The 17,036-nt window shown below is 37.2% G+C and overlaps 2 protein-coding genes across 4 annotated transcripts; one reads left to right on the plus strand and one right to left on the minus strand.

Annotated features, from left to right (window-relative positions):
• Positions 1–6,550: 6,550 nt before the first annotated feature.
• Positions 6,551–11,153, plus strand: LOC147294538 (Nucleotide-sugar transporter family protein). 2 transcript variants are annotated; one of them, XM_086231744.1, is made up of 11 exons: positions 6,551–6,695; positions 6,941–6,977; positions 7,354–7,660; positions 7,852–7,959; positions 8,582–8,613; positions 8,710–8,760; positions 9,133–9,194; positions 9,300–9,561; positions 10,101–10,366; positions 10,467–10,561; positions 10,686–11,153. In XM_086231744.1, exons 3-11 carry the CDS (start codon positions 7,574–7,576, stop codon positions 10,842–10,844), a joined length of 1,122 nt encoding a protein of 373 aa, XP_086087870.1. In that variant the 5' UTR covers positions 6,551–6,695; positions 6,941–6,977; positions 7,354–7,573; the 3' UTR covers positions 10,845–11,153. The 2 variants fall into 2 exon arrangements, with proteins under 2 accessions (XP_086087870.1, XP_086087869.1); XM_086231743.1 differs by lacking the exon at positions 6,551–6,695 and having other exon boundaries at positions 6,709–6,977.
• Positions 11,154–11,547: 394 nt separating this feature from the next.
• Positions 11,548–15,935, minus strand: NPSN13 (Putative plant snare 13). 2 transcript variants are annotated; one of them, XM_086231392.1, is made up of 10 exons: positions 15,464–15,935; positions 14,506–14,598; positions 13,880–13,973; positions 13,425–13,462; positions 13,040–13,137; positions 12,700–12,779; positions 12,557–12,613; positions 12,384–12,476; positions 12,097–12,160; positions 11,548–11,996 (listed from the first exon to the last, which is right to left on the minus strand). In XM_086231392.1, the coding sequence occupies exons 1-10, from the start codon at positions 15,538–15,540 to the stop codon at positions 11,917–11,919; spliced, it is 774 nt and encodes a 257-aa protein (XP_086087518.1). In that variant the 5' UTR covers positions 15,541–15,935; the 3' UTR covers positions 11,548–11,916. The 2 variants fall into 2 exon arrangements, with proteins under 2 accessions (XP_086087518.1, XP_086087517.1); XM_086231391.1 differs by lacking the exon at positions 12,097–12,160 and adding an exon at positions 12,208–12,282 and having other exon boundaries at positions 15,464–15,925.
• Between the last annotated feature and the right edge of the window lie 1,101 nt (positions 15,936–17,036).

Genomic DNA, 17,036 nt, shown 5'->3' on the forward strand with positions numbered 1-17,036 from the left:
CAGAAGCATAAACTTCTTCTTTCTTTGAGGATAATGAAAGTAATATGATTCAAGTTTCTCGTGAACAGATTCAATTTACTTCTTCTTTAGGGTCTTTTTTTTTCTGTCTCCACAATAAGTGTCTTGATCACGGGTATGAGGTGCAAGTATGGTATAAAGTGGTAGTGAGAATCATAACATTAACATATTAAAGCAGCTTTAGCTTCTTATGATAGTCACATTACTCAAGTCTTTTTTAGAACATTGATCATGCAAATAGAAATTTCTTCAACTTTAAGGCATTCATATAAATACAATAACTAACAGCCTAACAGGTAGTAATATGAATTCTGCTGCAAATAAAAATGACTAATCTGATAAAAGCTCTTATCCAAGAGTTCGTACATGACATTCAAAATATTTAATGATGAAAGATCTATACTCTAATAGCGAAAAAAATAATTTATCAAGTTTTAAAAATCAAAAATATATTTGTATATTATTAGGTGGCTGTGCATTATTCAGAACTTGCCATAGTTCTTCCCCACACGCAAATATAATTGACTTTTATTACTTAGGCTTTTGAATTTTAAATCTCAGTTGGTATGCTTACTTAATTGAGAAAGTACAAAATTTACAACAGCCTCCCAGGTTACCTTAAAATCTTATTGTGAAAGTCATTGTCGTTTAAAAAGTGTCGGTCGTTTGTTCAATGTATAATTGACCAAAGACATTGAGTTTCTAAAGTAGTACTACACAACCAAATTTAATAAGATTTTGAACATAAGCAGATAACCACTACAATTTACCAAAGCACATATAGAAGCAATATTACTAAAGTCATCTCGATTATTATCTCAACTATTGTCTCGACCACTATTAAAGGAAATTAAGCTACGTAATTTGGTTTAAAAATGGTTAAGAAAACAAAATGGTAACTTTTTAGTGGGAATGTTAAAAACTTTACGAGGCAGTAAAATGGATTATTTGAATAAATTAATTTCCCAACATCTCATTCTTAAATCTTAATGATGTAGCAGATAGTATAACTATAAACTCATCAGGGTCTTTTTCGTCGGCAAGTGTAATCAAAATCAAGGTCAACTTTCTGCAGACACTGCCTTGTATTTTAATCAAAAGTATGATAAAGAATGTGCTGTACACAGATTCCTCACCTGCCCTCTACCCTCCGCAAAGGGACCTCATGTCCTATGTTTTGAGGGCAAGCGTGAACTATGTATATATAAATGGACCCAAATTCCAAAGTTAAATAAGCTTTAGGGGGTCTCATACATGTAACATAGACAATGGTCAAAAATCTTCTACTTGTTGTCTCTTTAATATTCAAAACCATACAAAAAGATACAGTTTGGATGAGATTATAATAATTATACACCACCAACCAGCATTATATAGATTTGCTTCCAATTAGGCAATTACATTATTAAGCCAAAGTTGATAAACCATATAATAATTTGTAACATGCAGGATCTTTGATGTTGGTAGTTAGGCCAAATGAGGAAGAACAAGAGAAGCCAATGGTTTCATTTCCCAGCTTCTTCTCATCCTCATGCTCGGAAATTCGGAATCTTTAGGGACCGCGTTTGAGCCTCAAAGAATGTTTTAGGGTGCTTGTGGGTTGTGACATTTGAATGATTATTGTGGTCCGGCTGCAACATTTGGGTGGCTGCTGACAAATTGCATCAGTTGTTGAAACAGCAACATCTGTTTTTGTTTAGTAGTATATGGTGGTTAGGGGGTGGCATCAAGTACTAGTTGTGTTGTTGATATATAATTATTGCATAATACAGACTTAATACAAAGGTTGAAATAATACTGTATTTTCTTTTTTATAAGGGTTTGTCTGCTTCAAGCCCCTAATGAATTTAAATTCTTAGAATGTGATTTATACATGCACCTAACTATTCCTTGGTATTTTCTGCCAACCTCCAAATTAAGTTGCTGTTGCTGGGAGCCTGGGGCTCATTCCATATTCCATTGACTATCCCAATGACAAACTCACATATTTTTTTTTTTAATTTTGGCCCAAATATGAATCAATCACTTATTAAATGTTTATGAGCATATCAGAAAGATACAGATAAACAACTTCATAACCAAACAATTTCAAAAAAATATTATTTTTCTCTGTTCATAATTAGACACAGGAATATAATGGATGTGCTTGTGGAGGTAGTGAGGCCCAAAATTTGAAATGAGTTGAGTAGACACAACACCAGACAGACCCAAATCACATAAATCCATAAAGGGTACCTCCCAAATTCCAAGTCTGAAAACTTTTTGTACCACGTTGATGATTAGCCATCGCTTGCTTATTAACTGGAAGATATTAGAGCTAGCTAGTGTCAAAAGGGTGTGTTATAGCATTTACTATGAAGTTTTCAGCAAAAGGCTTGGCTGAGAAACAATCTGTCCTAGAGATGATTTAGTACAGTAATGCAAACTGTCCAAAAATGGGCCTGTGCTATGATTCCTATCAAGTGTTTGATGTTATTTTTTTAGTGTTTTGTGGTCCAACCCTGGATTCTAATTAATCCTATCCTCTTATTAGTGAATATTATTTTTTTGATATCAGGTTCCATGTATTCCTCATGTATCCCAGCGACTTTTTCCATACTCCATAACTTCTAGGAAAGATCTTATTCATTGCAAGAGTTTTGGCAGGATCAAATTTTGCAGTATGACCTATTCATATGGTTCAAACCTTGCTAATTATTGGGTCATATTTTAATGTACTTGAGTTGAGCAACTCAATGATATCAAAAGCTTTTAATAGAATCAAGTTATGCTAATTGTATTTTTGAAGATAATGAAGGATCAAAATTAGCCACGTGTTTTAACATTTCTATTATTAGCAGCAAACAATGAAGATCCTCAAGGACCTCAACAGTTGCTGATGGCGACTCCAGGAATATATATTTGTCAATGAGATTGTAGTAGTTGGAATGTCATTATATCATAATTCAGATACAGCCAGGGCAAAGCTACAAATATGCACAAATGGAGGGTCTAGTTTGCGGACCTGGATCCTCTGCCTTGCTTCCCTGCAAGGCTGGTACCAGGTTCAAATCTGAGCCTTTGAAGACATAGTAAAAAGAGAAAGAGTAGGGAGAGATAAATTGTCTTCAAGGGCTCATATTTGAGCATGGTACCAGCCTTGCAGGGAAGCAAGGTAGGGATCCAGTTCCCTAGCTTGCAACCCAACTTGGCCACTTGCTATCAGGTATAAGCCTAACAGGAATGGCTTTATCCTAGTGCTGGATTGGGAAATAAGCAGTAAAGATTTTGAAAACTATTCATTTTTTGCAATTTAACCTTTTTTTAGAGTCTTTCGACAAAAAAAAAAAAAAAACATTTTGTTAGAGTCTTAAAATTTTAACAAAAGTTGAGGTTTTAAGCACTATATGAGAGTATTCCAACAATATATAAGGAGAGTTCGAACACCATACACGAAAGTTATAATTTAAGTACTGTTGTAACACAAAATCTCCAAGTAGCTTGAGTCCAGAAATTTTCGGTTCTAAAAACATAGAAAATCTTCGGAGGTAAAGGGGCACCGGTATGGTGCCGGCCAAAGGCTCTCCGACGGTCAAGTTAGAAAATAAGATCAATTATCAACTCAAAGCATTGGCTTAGAGCTTTGGAATTACTTACCTCTGTGTGATCTTATGAGAGTCTATTTATAGAGGATGATTTAATCCCTGTGGCCTTAGGATTGTAAGTTGGTTAGACTTGTAATCACCAAGAAGTATAATCCATATTGGATTGAACTCCTATACTTGAATCCTTATTTGGAGAGGATTCAAGCCATTTAATTTGTATGAGAGTTGGTTTCCTAGTAGAACATGGAGTTCTTAGGTCCCATTGGTCGCGGGTGGTATGGAAATATCTTCATGAGTTCGCACTTGGATGCCTCCGTGAGCTTTGGGTGCATACCCGGATGTATCCGCGGGCTCGGATAGGTCCGGCCCCTAGGCAGGGATGGATCCATGGGTTCGGATATATTCCCATGTTTGGGTGCATCTGACCCCCTAAGTGAGTGTGAGGGTAGTTTTCATTTGCTCTATATTTAATGGATCCTTCAACTCGTGGTGATCTATACCTTCGGTCCCTTTGCATGCATGTTGTAAGAGAACGTCCATAACTTGTAGGTCTCTCAAAACATAGGTCGTATTTTTCTAACATCATGGGTCCTATATTTTCATGCCTTTTCCAATGGACCCATGAGAATGGATAGGTCCCCTCCTTTATTTATGAGAATGGATAGGTCTCATGTTAGAATAAACCATGGTCTTGTGCTAGAATATTTCATGGTCCCACAAGTACTTTAATAAAATAAGAGTGCTGCTATTTGCATACCCTGTTTTTTCTTTTTGCACACCCTTTTGTAAAAAAAAAAATTCAAAACTAAAAAAAAAAGACACACTTACCCCTCACCCAACACACCCTAACTCAATTTTTTCTCTTTTGCACACCCCATCAACAAACAAAAAAAAAACACACACACCCCCTTCATCTCCCTCACCCGACCACACCCATCGGCCACCCACGCAGCACCCACCTCCTCCCTCCCCTCCACCAAGCCCAGCCCCGTCGCACCCTCCCTCCAGCCCCGACCCAGCCCACCTCCTTCCCATCCATGCACCCAGCCCGACCTCCTCCCTCCCCTCCACCAAGCCCCAGCCCGACCACCTCATTCCCCTCCACCCAGCCCGACTTCCTCCCTCCCCTCCACCCAGCCCCGGCCCCACCGTGCGCCCATCCCCACCGTGCGCCCACCACCCTGCTGCACCACCCTCCCCGCGCCCACCACCATGCTGCACTACCCTCCCCGCGCGCAGCACCACCACCTTGCGCCCACCACCCTGCTGCACCACTCTCCCCGTGCCCACCACCATGCACCACCCCTCTCTCTCCTCCATGCTGCACCACTCTCCCCGCGCCCAACCCAGCCCCGACCACCCCAGCCCTCCGCCCAACCCAGCCCCGACCACCCCACCCCTCTCTCTGTTTTTTTTCCCTCCGCCGATCACCACCTTCCTCGCACCAGCAGCACCACATTCCTCGCAGAACCACCACCTTCCTCGCAGCTAGCTCACCGTCGCGCGCCGGAGAGAATAACTTAAAAAAAAAAAAATTGGAGTGGGTTCGGCGGACCAGTGCCGAACCCGATGGTTTCGTTCGGTAAGTACCCACCGAACAATCCTATTCTATTCGGCGGGTACCTGTCGAACGAAACCACCGGGTTCGGCACTGGTCCGCCGAACCCGCTGCATTTTTTTTTTTAAGTTGTTTGGCTGTCTGCTGGGTGAGAGGAGAGAAGGAAGGAGAGAGAGAGAGAGAGAGAGAGAGAGAGAGAGAGAGAGAGAGAGAGAGAGAGAGAGAGCGCTGCGCGCGGTGGCTGGAGGGCTGGGGTGGTCGGGGCTGGTGCATGGTGGTGGGCACGGGGGAGATGGGGATGGGGTGTGTGAGTTTTGGGTGTGTGTGTGTTTTTTTTTTTCTGTTTAGGTAGGGTGTGCAAAAAGAAAAATGGATGGGGGTGTGTGGGTGAGGGAAGGGCAAATGGTCTTTTCCCTTGAGTTTTTTTTTTTTTTTTTTCAAGAAAGGGTGTGCAAAGAGAAATTTAGGGTGTGCAAATAGCAGCACTCTAAAATAAAAAAAGACTAAAAATCCTTAAAATGTGCAAGTCTCGACCGTTCTTTAAATTTTCTCATGAGGAAAGAAGATGGGAAATAAATTAAACAATAGGTCCACCTCTGGCCTACAATGTCCTACTCCCTAACGTAGGCAAGACTAAGGGATATCTCATCCATTCACACACACACACACATCTACATCCCACCACTTGTTATGGTACTATTGATAAAAACGTGTGTATTATTTTTAGCATAGCAGCTGGCTATAGTTTCCTTTTCTCGATAATACTAATTTGGAAAATTGTCACATGGGTTGTAGGGGAGGAGCCTTTGGGAATTAGGACCTAAAATGTAAAATAAGTAGAGTTATATGAAACAATTCATAAGAATATGGTATGTTTAACAGATTTAATAATGAAAAGATTGATATTTTAGTAGTAAGAAAGTGAGTCCATTAACATTAATAATGGAAAATATTATACTCCTTAGTAGTAAAAACATGAATTCGTCAAAATCTAACAATTAAAAATATATTTGTATTGTAAATTTTTCTTTTAAGTAAAGCATATGTCACATGGGTGGAGAAACTTAGTAACTTACACAAGTAACCCCTAAATAAATATAAACGTGCTATAAGATAAGTAAATTAGTAACTTACACAAGGAAGGAAGTGCACAACTCTACATGAGTGCAATGGGCCAATGGGTCCTGGCATGGCAACTAGGCAAGCAACAATGGTAGGCATCATAAATTCACATTACTTTGGGCGATGATAAATAAAATGAATCAAAAACCGTCCGGTAAAATAGTGAAAAACAGAAAACGCCGAGGTTTCCAGCAATAGAAAAGCGCACGCAAATAAAACGGATTCAGTCTCAGTAAGCCACAAACAGACAGTAGTACGATAGAGCTTAAAGGCCCAGATAGCGTTTTGGTCTTGTTGGCCAAAGATACTGTTGGATTCGCTATGGCTATTATGCTAAATTAACATTTAACAGCACTTGGGGTACGAGAAGAAACAAGGGGAGGGCCCTTGCAAATTGCAATAGTTGTGTAGTAGTGAGTAATTTCTTCTGATTATTCAGGCAAGCAACCCCACGTTCTCTGATTCATCGATAACCCCACAATCCCTCTTAGCTTTCCCAGGCATATTTATTATTGTCATTTAACACCACCACTGTCTTCAGCTCTTTTAACTGTGCTCCCTGATCCCCTCTCTCTCGCTCTTTCCTCTGTGTCTGTCTATTTTCCAAGTGGGTCGAAGATCTCTGAAATTGAGCGTGTTTCTTTGTTTGTTTGTTCAGATTTGAAAGCGAGTGCCAGTTGATCTTGACTCTCGCGGTAAGCCTGGTCAATCTTGAATTTCAGATATGGGTTTTGTGTGCTAGATCAGAATGTGAATTGGGTTTGTCTCACTTCGTTGTTTGGTCCGTTTAGATCTCCCCTTTTACCCTTTTTGTTGTTTAATTGGGAAAAGTTAGTCTTTTTAGTTCTTGAAGAAACTATTACGTGAATCTTTGTTAAAAGCTTGTTGCTGATGGTTTTAGATCGGATTCTGTACTTGCCCATTTGGCCAATCTTGTTGCAGCTTCACTTTTAATGCTGATTTTATACCATTGCCAGTTATTTTAACAAACAAAAGTTTTATGCTTTCCTTCTTGTTTGGCTAAGGTTTAGCTACTGTAGTATGTTCTGCTCACTATGCCTTCACTTTCAGGTTTTAAGCATTGTAGATATCAGAATCTGAGTGGCCATTGCAAGATTTGATCTTTACACAGGTCTACAATTGTTGACGGCATGAGGTCCTCTTCTGAGTGTGGACAACCGCATAGCATTTGCGGTTAATTTGTAGTTTGCAGTGCGAGAAATATTGCTGACGATGGTCTAAAGGCCCGAAATTCATACATTAGCTCATTCGGTAAAAGCAAATTCCAGACATGATGATCAACAGACCGCTCGTACTGACTTATCTTTACCTATTGGTCTACATTCTGCTTTCGTCTGGAGTTATATTGTACAACAAGGTAATGCCTCGTCAGTGTTTAATTTGCATATCATGTCATTACTGTTTGCATGTTTATATCTATGTTGCAGTCATCCATGTATTACAGAGGTAATAAACTAATGATGTTCTGTATGGTTAAACTGAAACTTTGAGCTATAGTCTCCCTGCTTGTTTTACTGAAGATCTGTATGATTTTTTTTTTTTTTGCAGTGGGTTCTATCTCCAAAATACTTCAATTTTCCACTGCCCATAACACTCACGATGATTCATATGGGATTTTCTGGACTTGTAGCATTTTTTCTTGTTCGTGTTTTCAAGGTATGGCTGGCATCTGCTTTCTACTTTTGAATATGCTTTCTTATATCTGCTTTTTACTTCTGTAATCATCGCTGATATCTCTGTCAAGCCAGTTTAACATGTAGAACAGGGAAATACTGTCTTGAATTTTTTTAGTCAATACTCGAGTTTTTCATGATCTATTTATTGGGTTCAGAGACATGTCATTACCCTGACATATTGCTTCCCACTATTCACTTCTTCTCCCCCACTGCCACTCTACAAGCAAAACACACACACACAAACTTATCTTGTCCGAGCCTCAAATCTTTGGTTTCTGCCTCTGTTCACGTTATATTCTGTCCATTAGGATTCTTATCTCCAGCGTTTGTTATTCTCTAATTTGCTCTTATCAGTAGTTAATACATGAATGATTCAAAACTGATGCATCTTTATTTATTTCTATGCTTGAATTTGCCTTTTTCCCTATCAGAATGAGAAGGGGGAATGCCAGAAAGGTAGTAGGGTAAATTAGTCTATAGTGGAACAAGGCATGTATCTGATGCCCTAAACTGGCCAAAATGAGACAAGATATATTTCAAGGTCTCTTTTATGTTTAGACATTGTGCGTTCTATATCTTTATTTCTCTCTCTAACTGTGCAGGTTGTATCTCCTGTCAAAATGACGTTTGAAATGTAAGTGATGTAGGTTTTTTTTTTGGTTTTAACTTGCGATTATCTTTCTTTCTTTTCTCTAAATTGTTTTCCTAATTTTTTTTCTTCATGTGGCAGATATGCAACATGTGTAATACCAATAAGTGCCTTCTTTGCATCAAGTCTTTGGTAAGCACTGAAATGTATATAATTAACCAGTGTCATGTCTCTCAACAATATAGATATAACACTTGTAAAATGCTTACAGATGGCAAGTTTCCTTTTGTCTTGTTTGCAGAAGAATTTTGTTAGCAATTTCTGCTGTCATTTTTGTGGTTAAACAGGGACTTCTGCTTAGGTACCTCTTTGTAGAATGTCCAAACTTCCTTCAAGAATTGGTGGTCCTTAGATGGTTGAATTTGAGTTCAGATATAGGCACAAATACAAATACTCACATTTAGGAATTTAGGGTTGAGCTTTGCTTTGCTGTACTTATCAAGAGTCAAGACAAGGGTGTTAAAACTTTTTTTTTTTTTCTAAATCTTTTCTTTGTCATTACAGGTTTGGAAACACTGCATACTTGCACATTTCTGTGGCTTTCATCCAAATGCTCAAAGCTCTAAGTATGTGCAGACATGCACAGAGACTCATCATATTTATCTTACTACAATAATGATGCTTTTAAGTTTCTAATAAATGGCCTCTTATATCTACGTTCCATATTGCAGTGCCAGTGGCTACTTTTATCATGGCTGTTTTTTGTGGTACTGACAAACCAAGATGCGATGTGTTCTCAAACATGGTGCTGGTCAGTGTTGGAGTTGTCATTTCCTCATATGGGGAGATTAATTTTAATGTAGTTGGTACAGTTTACCAAGTTACGGGCATCTTTGCAGAAGCTCTTAGGCTAGTCTTAACACAAGTCCTTCTACAGAAGAAGGGCTTGACTCTAAATCCAATCACCAGCTTATACTATATAGCTCCATGCAGGTATTGTATTTTGATGCTTGGACTTGTATGCATTGAATTAATAGAATCTACCCAATTGCTTGTACTTTTTGGATAGAAAAATATGCATAAGTGGCACTTCAATCATTTGGCATCCATAGCAACCTTGATATAGGATGTTGACTCATTTCTAGAATTTAATTCTGATGAAGAATGACATCTATTCTTGAGTTTGTTATTTCTTGTAAATGTTGACTTTCTAAATCTGTAACTTGTATATATGGCTGAGATTCATAATTTAGTGGATGAAACAAAGTGATTTTACCATCAGTTGGTATATGCATGATCCATCTATACCGTGGGAATTCACTGCACCTTTGTTTTTACACCCTTGTGATGACAAAGTCCTACATCAACTTATTGATGGATGCATGTGATTTAAACACAGTTCTATTTCTCAAGTGATGTTTTCATTAATGCATGTGGAAATGGAAAAGGGAAAGGAAAATATAAGTATTGATGATTGACACACATACTATTTCTTCAGCTTCTCACCATTATTTTTTCTTTTATTGTTGCAGTTTTGTGTTCCTGTTTGTGCCTTGGTTATTACTTGAGAAGCCTGTAATGGAAGTTTCACAGATTCAGTTCAACTTCTGGATCTTTTTCTCCAATGCTCTTTGTGCTTTGGCCTTGAACTTCTCCATATTCTTAGTAATTGGTAGAACTGGAGCAGTTACCATCCGGGTGGCTGGTGTTCTAAAAGACTGGATATTGATTGCCCTTTCAACTGTTATATTTCCAGAGTCTATCATAACCAGGCTGAACATAATTGGCTATGCAATTGGTAGGTCTCCATTCATATTAACTGGAAGTATTCATTTACACCTGCAGTTTGTACGCTTTGTTTTTTAAGTTTTAGTTCAGTAAGTCAATTTGTCTTGCAGCACTGTGTGGTGTTGTCATGTACAACTACATAAAGGTTAAGGATGTTCGGGCATCTCAACTACCTGCTGAAAGTCTTCCTGAGAGGATCTCAAAGGTTTATTTTCTCAAGAATATGATTACTTTCCTGTCCTGCCCAGTGTTATTAACAGTGTTAATGTCCTTGACCCCACTTATATATTTTTTTTCTAACACTCGTGCTTCCTTGCTGGCCAACACAGGACTGGAAGCTTGAGAAAAAGTCATCTGATATTTTCATCCCTAATAACAGTGGAGGGACTGGTTCAGCCTCTGATATGAATATCGATGAAGAAACACCCCTAACACAATCATCAAGATTGTCTCATGTCGGACGTTCGCAGGTTGGCAACCATGCATGATTCATGAACCCAGGTGGATTGATGTTTGGAAAAGGAAAATCCGGAGATAGAGAATGCTAATTCTTTTTGCACTCAAGACCCTTTATTCTTTTTAGGGAACAGACTTTTACGCCAAAACCCGGGGGCAATTCATTGTATTACTTTCAGTTATGGGAGGTGTATGCACAATTTGCCTGTTGAAATTTGTAGATGGTAGCTTAGGACCCATAGTTTTGGGGTAAGCAAGCTCGCCATTAATTTGTCAAGGCTCATGATAAGAAACCAAGGTCCTTTTCTTGATAAATGATACATGTTTCCTAATTGAGGTCCTGGCAGTAAAGATCAACATTTATCCTGAGCGTGACTCATTAGCATTCTCAGTTGAAAAGGTTTTATTTTTCTGGATACACTGATAATTCGCAACAATATTCCTTTCTCCATTGTTTTTGTATCATTTCTCTCCACTTTGTTCAAGTCGCACATCTGACTGACCAAATCGAGTGCACGAAATAGTATCATCCTCAATCAAAGAGGAGTTTAGACAAGCAAAGAGGAGTTTAGACGAGCAAATCCTTGTTACTTCCGTACACTAATAACCATGGCACTTGGATATATTAATGAGTTCTACAAACAATTTTCCTTTCTTTTTTCTTTTCTTTCTATTGAATGACAGAATTTCATAAATAGGTAAGAGTCCAGTAAAATTTGCAACAAGACAGGCAAATTAAAATAGTGTGCTTACACATTGAAAGGACATACAATCTCCATGTAAGTGGATCAGTGGATGGATATGGAGCAAAGTACATCTTCTCTCTATAACTAGAACAATCTTCGAAAGATTACATAAAAAACCGTGGCCATTCAAAACAAGCAAAAAAAGGGCTCGCATGTGATTTACATAGAGAATCACGAACAATATGCACAACTCAGGCAAGAATAAAAGTATAAATGAAAGAAAAGACCGATCAATGTGCCCACAAACGCATTCCTCTGAGCTTCCTCTCCATCCTCCAAAGCACGAATCATATGTAACTAGATCGGAAAAATTGAATCTTGTAAAAGAAGAGGAATCTATTGAAACTGTTCCAGAGTACTAAGAGACAAAAGCCTCCTTGCAGCTGGCGGTGCCAATCCAGGGATATCCCTGATGTTTTTGTTGTTGGGATTCACAATCTGAAAATTTAACACGCATTACGGTTAAAAACAAAGAAAGGGCCTGTGTTAGTACTGGTATTGATGTATATGACATAAAGGCAAAAGGACCTATGCTTACAAGTAGGACGAAGGATGAAATACTGGACAAGTCTAATTACTATTTTCCAAAAACAGGTAGCAGGCTACAAAAACCAAGGGAAAATAAAAAATAAATGAATCAAAAGCATACCTTCACAATAATAATTGCTATTACACCACATACAATAAGCAAAAGAAAAAGCATGATACATTTATCTGTTGCCACCTGAAAATATTAAAAAATATATATATAAAATCACAAAAAGTTAGTTCTTGATAGAAAGAATCATATAAGTAGAGCAATTAAGGGGAAAGATATCAACTGACCTGCCTACCAATCTCCTTCACAAGCTGAGAGGCCTTCTTAATTGAGAACTGAATTGTGTCCAGCTCATTGACAATACGGCCCATTTGGTCGGTCTGCAAGATTTTGAGTCAAACCATATTAGGCTAAACTCTTGAAATGAAAGGTAACAGAGATGAAAGGTGAATATACTCACTTGGCCCTTTAAGGTAACAGCAGTATGAGTTCCCACTTCAATTGTTTGTTCAACAACCTAAGGACCAACTAAAGAGTTAAGACTGCCACCAAGAGAAATAATAGGCAAACTTAAAATAATTATTTTTCTAAATAGCCATTCACCTTTTTAGAGCGTTCGATGACCTGATCAGTCTCATCCATTGTTTTCACCCCAGAATTGATTAGTTCTTGATTTGACATAGCTATCAGAAAGAAATGCCAATGGAAAAATGTGTTCAGACAATTCTATTCTTTTCAAATCAGGCACAAATGAGCACAGATATAGATACAAATTTCCAAGCAGTTTGATCTTCTCAAGTTTTCACATTTAAAAAGTGGGGATGGCTGATTAGCATAGGATGGGTTAACAGCTAAAAGCATGAAAAAAGGGATGTAAATAGAGAGTCTCAACTTTACAAATTTGAAACTAAGCTAACAGATATGTAGAGAGATAAGATCTCACCTGATGCCATTTGAACATTCTCATCAGCTGTTGGTTCGCTAACTCCTGCTCCCATATCAAAGAGTTCGACTTTCTTGTTATCAAGAGTATTCATATACCTGCAGTTTAGCTAGAGTATGAAATCCATTTTCAAAAATCAAGGATACCCAGAACATGAAGAGTGAACAATCTTATTAGAATTCACAGACAGTATTATGCTAACAGTAATTTGCTATCTTTGTGGATTAACTTATTTGTCCTATGAATATAAGGGCATAATCACACATGAATATCAACTTGTTCTTACACTTCCATGAATTAAAGAACAACATGCTAAAACAATAAGATTCCAGAGTACAAGAGATTAACCAATGGCCATTGTTACAAAATGGATAGCTGGACTTACGTTTTTCTCAATTGCACATATGAATTCAGCTCTTTGATCTGCAAAATGAAATATTACAATTAGATGCAGTTGATACAGTAACAAAAAGATTATAAAGAATCAAATATGTGCCTCGAAAGATCTTGTGCAGTAATAGAGTAATCTCCAGATTATTTTACAGTGACTATTATGTAAGAATCATAGGACACTGTTTTGAACCTATGTAGAAGGTTGCAGCTTCCCAACAGCTAAGAACCAAAACAAGATCTGAAATCTTGATCACAGGCTCAATTTAAGAGCGCATAAATTGCATGAATAGTATTTAATTACATAAAATGACATATGGAAATAATCTGAAACAAATATTGCTTTCATTTCAATGCAAAATTAATAAGAGAGCTTACAAGCATGCATGCGCCTGTTGTACATGTGGACATTATGTGATGGAAAAAATTAAAAGGTTCATAAGAACTGACCATAGATTGCTTCTCATCATTGAGTTGCTTATTCACATCAGGAGGATTTCGGCTCTCCTCATCCTTGATTTCGCGATCAAACTCTTTAATTAATCTGCAAAAATGAATATAAAAGATCATACTCTGCGATTAAAGTAAAAGGGAAAATCTCAAAAACTGAGATCAAGGTAATTCCTATTTTCGTTTTAGCTTTTTTATTTCTTTCACATGACATGGTAACAGTCAAATTATAGCTGAATTGTTTGATCATTCTCAAACAAGTTCACTAATGAAGTATGGGAGTCCAGAAACAGGATGCAAGACTTGTATATTAGATATGACTAAAGTCGTTCACATCTTGATCATATCCACATTTGTACTGAGGAAGCTCTAATGGTCCTAGCCTAATTTGTCTTTTTTGATAAGTAACTAATTTTCTAGAATGCCAAAGTTACCTAGTGAGGTAGGTGATGATCTTGCAGAGCAAAACTCATTAAGTTTTGAACATTGTGTTGGATGTGGAAACACTCTATCTCTCTGTCTTTTCTTTCTCTTCATAGAATGTGAAATTTAAGATTGCCCAAAATCCCCAGTTACTGAAAATAATAAAATAAATATTGTGAGAATGGAAGCCCATATGTGCATACCTTTTACATTCCCTCATCTTTCCTGTAAGTTCCTCCAGCTGTTTACTTTGTCTATTGGAATCTTTGATCTTATCCAGCTTCTGGAAGCCATTTCTGAAAACAAAAGAGGAAGTCACAGTAATTATAATGTGAACTCCAACAAAAAAAACCAGACCAATGGTCTTCAAATAGATAAATTATTCCTTCTTTCAGTAACTACACCTCGTAGAAAGTTAAACAAACAGTTACCATGTAAGATGTGTACAATAACAAGGACCATGTGCAGTTGGCAGCACATAAACACGAAACAAGAGAGATTAGCATAGTGCTGTGCACTCTGGTATTTGGTTATAACTTATAAAGAGTGCACTGTGTCACAAAGGCAGAGAGATATTGTGATACAACCATGACAGATGAATTCAGTAACCACCTAATAAGTGGAAGTTAAATGAGACTGTAAACTATAAACAAAGAACAAATGCTCAAAACGGCAACTATTCGAACACTATTTCAAAACTAAAAACCACTACAGCATTGTAGAGAGGTAAACCATTATAGGAACAGCTGACCAAGCACATTTACTCTTCGAGTCGCCTCACTAACTCTATCTAGTGTAAGTTAGTAATGCTTTACTACACTTTACAAACACAAAAACATCAATCTAACTTAAATGTCAATGAATATACACACAAATTATGAAACAAGCAAGACGATTCTGAAGCAAACACCAGCTAACATATCCTGACAACCCTCTAATTAAACTTTTGTCTTTCTTCAAATGAAAACATACTATAATTCTGCGAAATCATCCGATCACCGAATTCACAGTTCACAACTACCGTAATCAATGCGCAGTTCCGTTTCAACAGTTACAATATTAGGAACAACGAAAAAAAACCAGACATTTAAAAAAAAAAACAAGCAATTCAATTATTTAGTAAAAGATGAAATTGAAAATGCAACTAGCACAGAGACATACGCGAGGGCTCGAAAGTTATCGTGGATTTCGCCATGGATCTGCTCCAACTGTGGGCTCATCGGCAAGTTGGTGGCCATTGTTGCCGGAGACTAACCCCTCCGAAATCGAATCCGAAAGAAAACCCTAACCAACCTTCTCCTGTTTCTTACGATCTTGAAAACCTACACATCATCTGTAGTATCGTCGGAATGAGATTCGCTGGAGGTTTAGTTAGCAACGAAACCCTAACTGCAAATCCGCGGTGTTATTTGTCCGGACAAATAATTCAAAAATTATTTTTCGAAAATGAAAAAAGAAACATTTGGGTCAAGGTCCACAGAAAATTTCAGAGTTGGGGGAAAATCGTGACAAAACGAAAGAATTAGCTTGGAAGGAAGAGAAAAGGGGGCTGAGAGAGAATCGCTGTCTTAAAAAAATATGTATTTTATTATGTTTCTTTATTTTCTTTGTGATCAAGCAAAATTATTAATTATTTCCCAGAGATCAAAGAAGCGCTCATGTTTCTAAAATGAGCCGATAAAATGGGGACGTTGGACCGTGAGTTGATAAAATATCGCGCCAAATTAGTTATCCACGACCAACTATCATACACAACTTAAGAAACATCTAAGAAGTCTAAGAATTTTCGTTTTTCATTTAATAGGTTATTAACTTATTACACGATTTACATCATATAACAAGAAAAAAAAAAATACTTGCCTACATTTATGCAAAATTGCAAATACGATGGGCGATGACTAATCTTATAATTTACATGTTAAATTTTTACTTAGAGCAATTTCAATTGGGTTATAGTTCAACTCTAAATTTAATATTAAAGTAGCACTAGCTGCAACTCAAGTGGTATCTCAATGCATGAGTTCAATGCAATTAAAATCAGCCACTCAAGGAGCTACACGTGGCCTACTGAAGGAATTACAAAAAGCAAAAACCAGCCATTGCACTTGGTTCGAACTTCTCTCCTCCGACTTTGGAAGGAAAAAAAACCCTAGCCTTAGTCAAACTTAAGGCATTAGCAATTTAGCAGCCAATAAGCTAACAACAATAAGATAAAATGATCTGATTTTGTTATTCTTTAACTATATCATATATGATTATAGACTAGTTATGTAGGGCAATTCAAAGAAAATTGATAAAGAATGTTTAATTGATCTTGATAAGAAAAAAAATGAATTTTGGTTAAATTAAATTGAATATTTTTTCTTGATCACAATATTAAAGATTTTAGTTTAATACTTTTAGTATCATAGATATGCTAGTGTCTTCAACCAAAAAAGATATGCTAGAGTCAATCTATATTTTGTTCCAATTAAGAAGACACCTTATTCATGATCTAGAGTCAAATATAACCAATGCTAAGTAGGAGACCTTCTATTTGGTTCTATTTATTCACATTCTTCTACCAGATGAATATTAAAATAGAATTAAGATTAAAGTGGAAAAAAATCAAGGTTGTAATATAATGGAATTAAAATACAAATAGAATGTGAAGCGAGTATTAGAATAAAGTGGACATTTTTCTTAGGAATATAAAATATGAGTATCCACTATTTTGAGAGAAAAGATATTCCAT

Source organism: Dryas octopetala, chromosome 2, assembly GCF_963921425.1.
Source record: "Dryas octopetala chromosome 2, drDryOcto1.1, whole genome shotgun sequence".
Lineage (NCBI taxonomy): Eukaryota > Viridiplantae > Streptophyta > Magnoliopsida > Rosales > Rosaceae > Dryas > Dryas octopetala.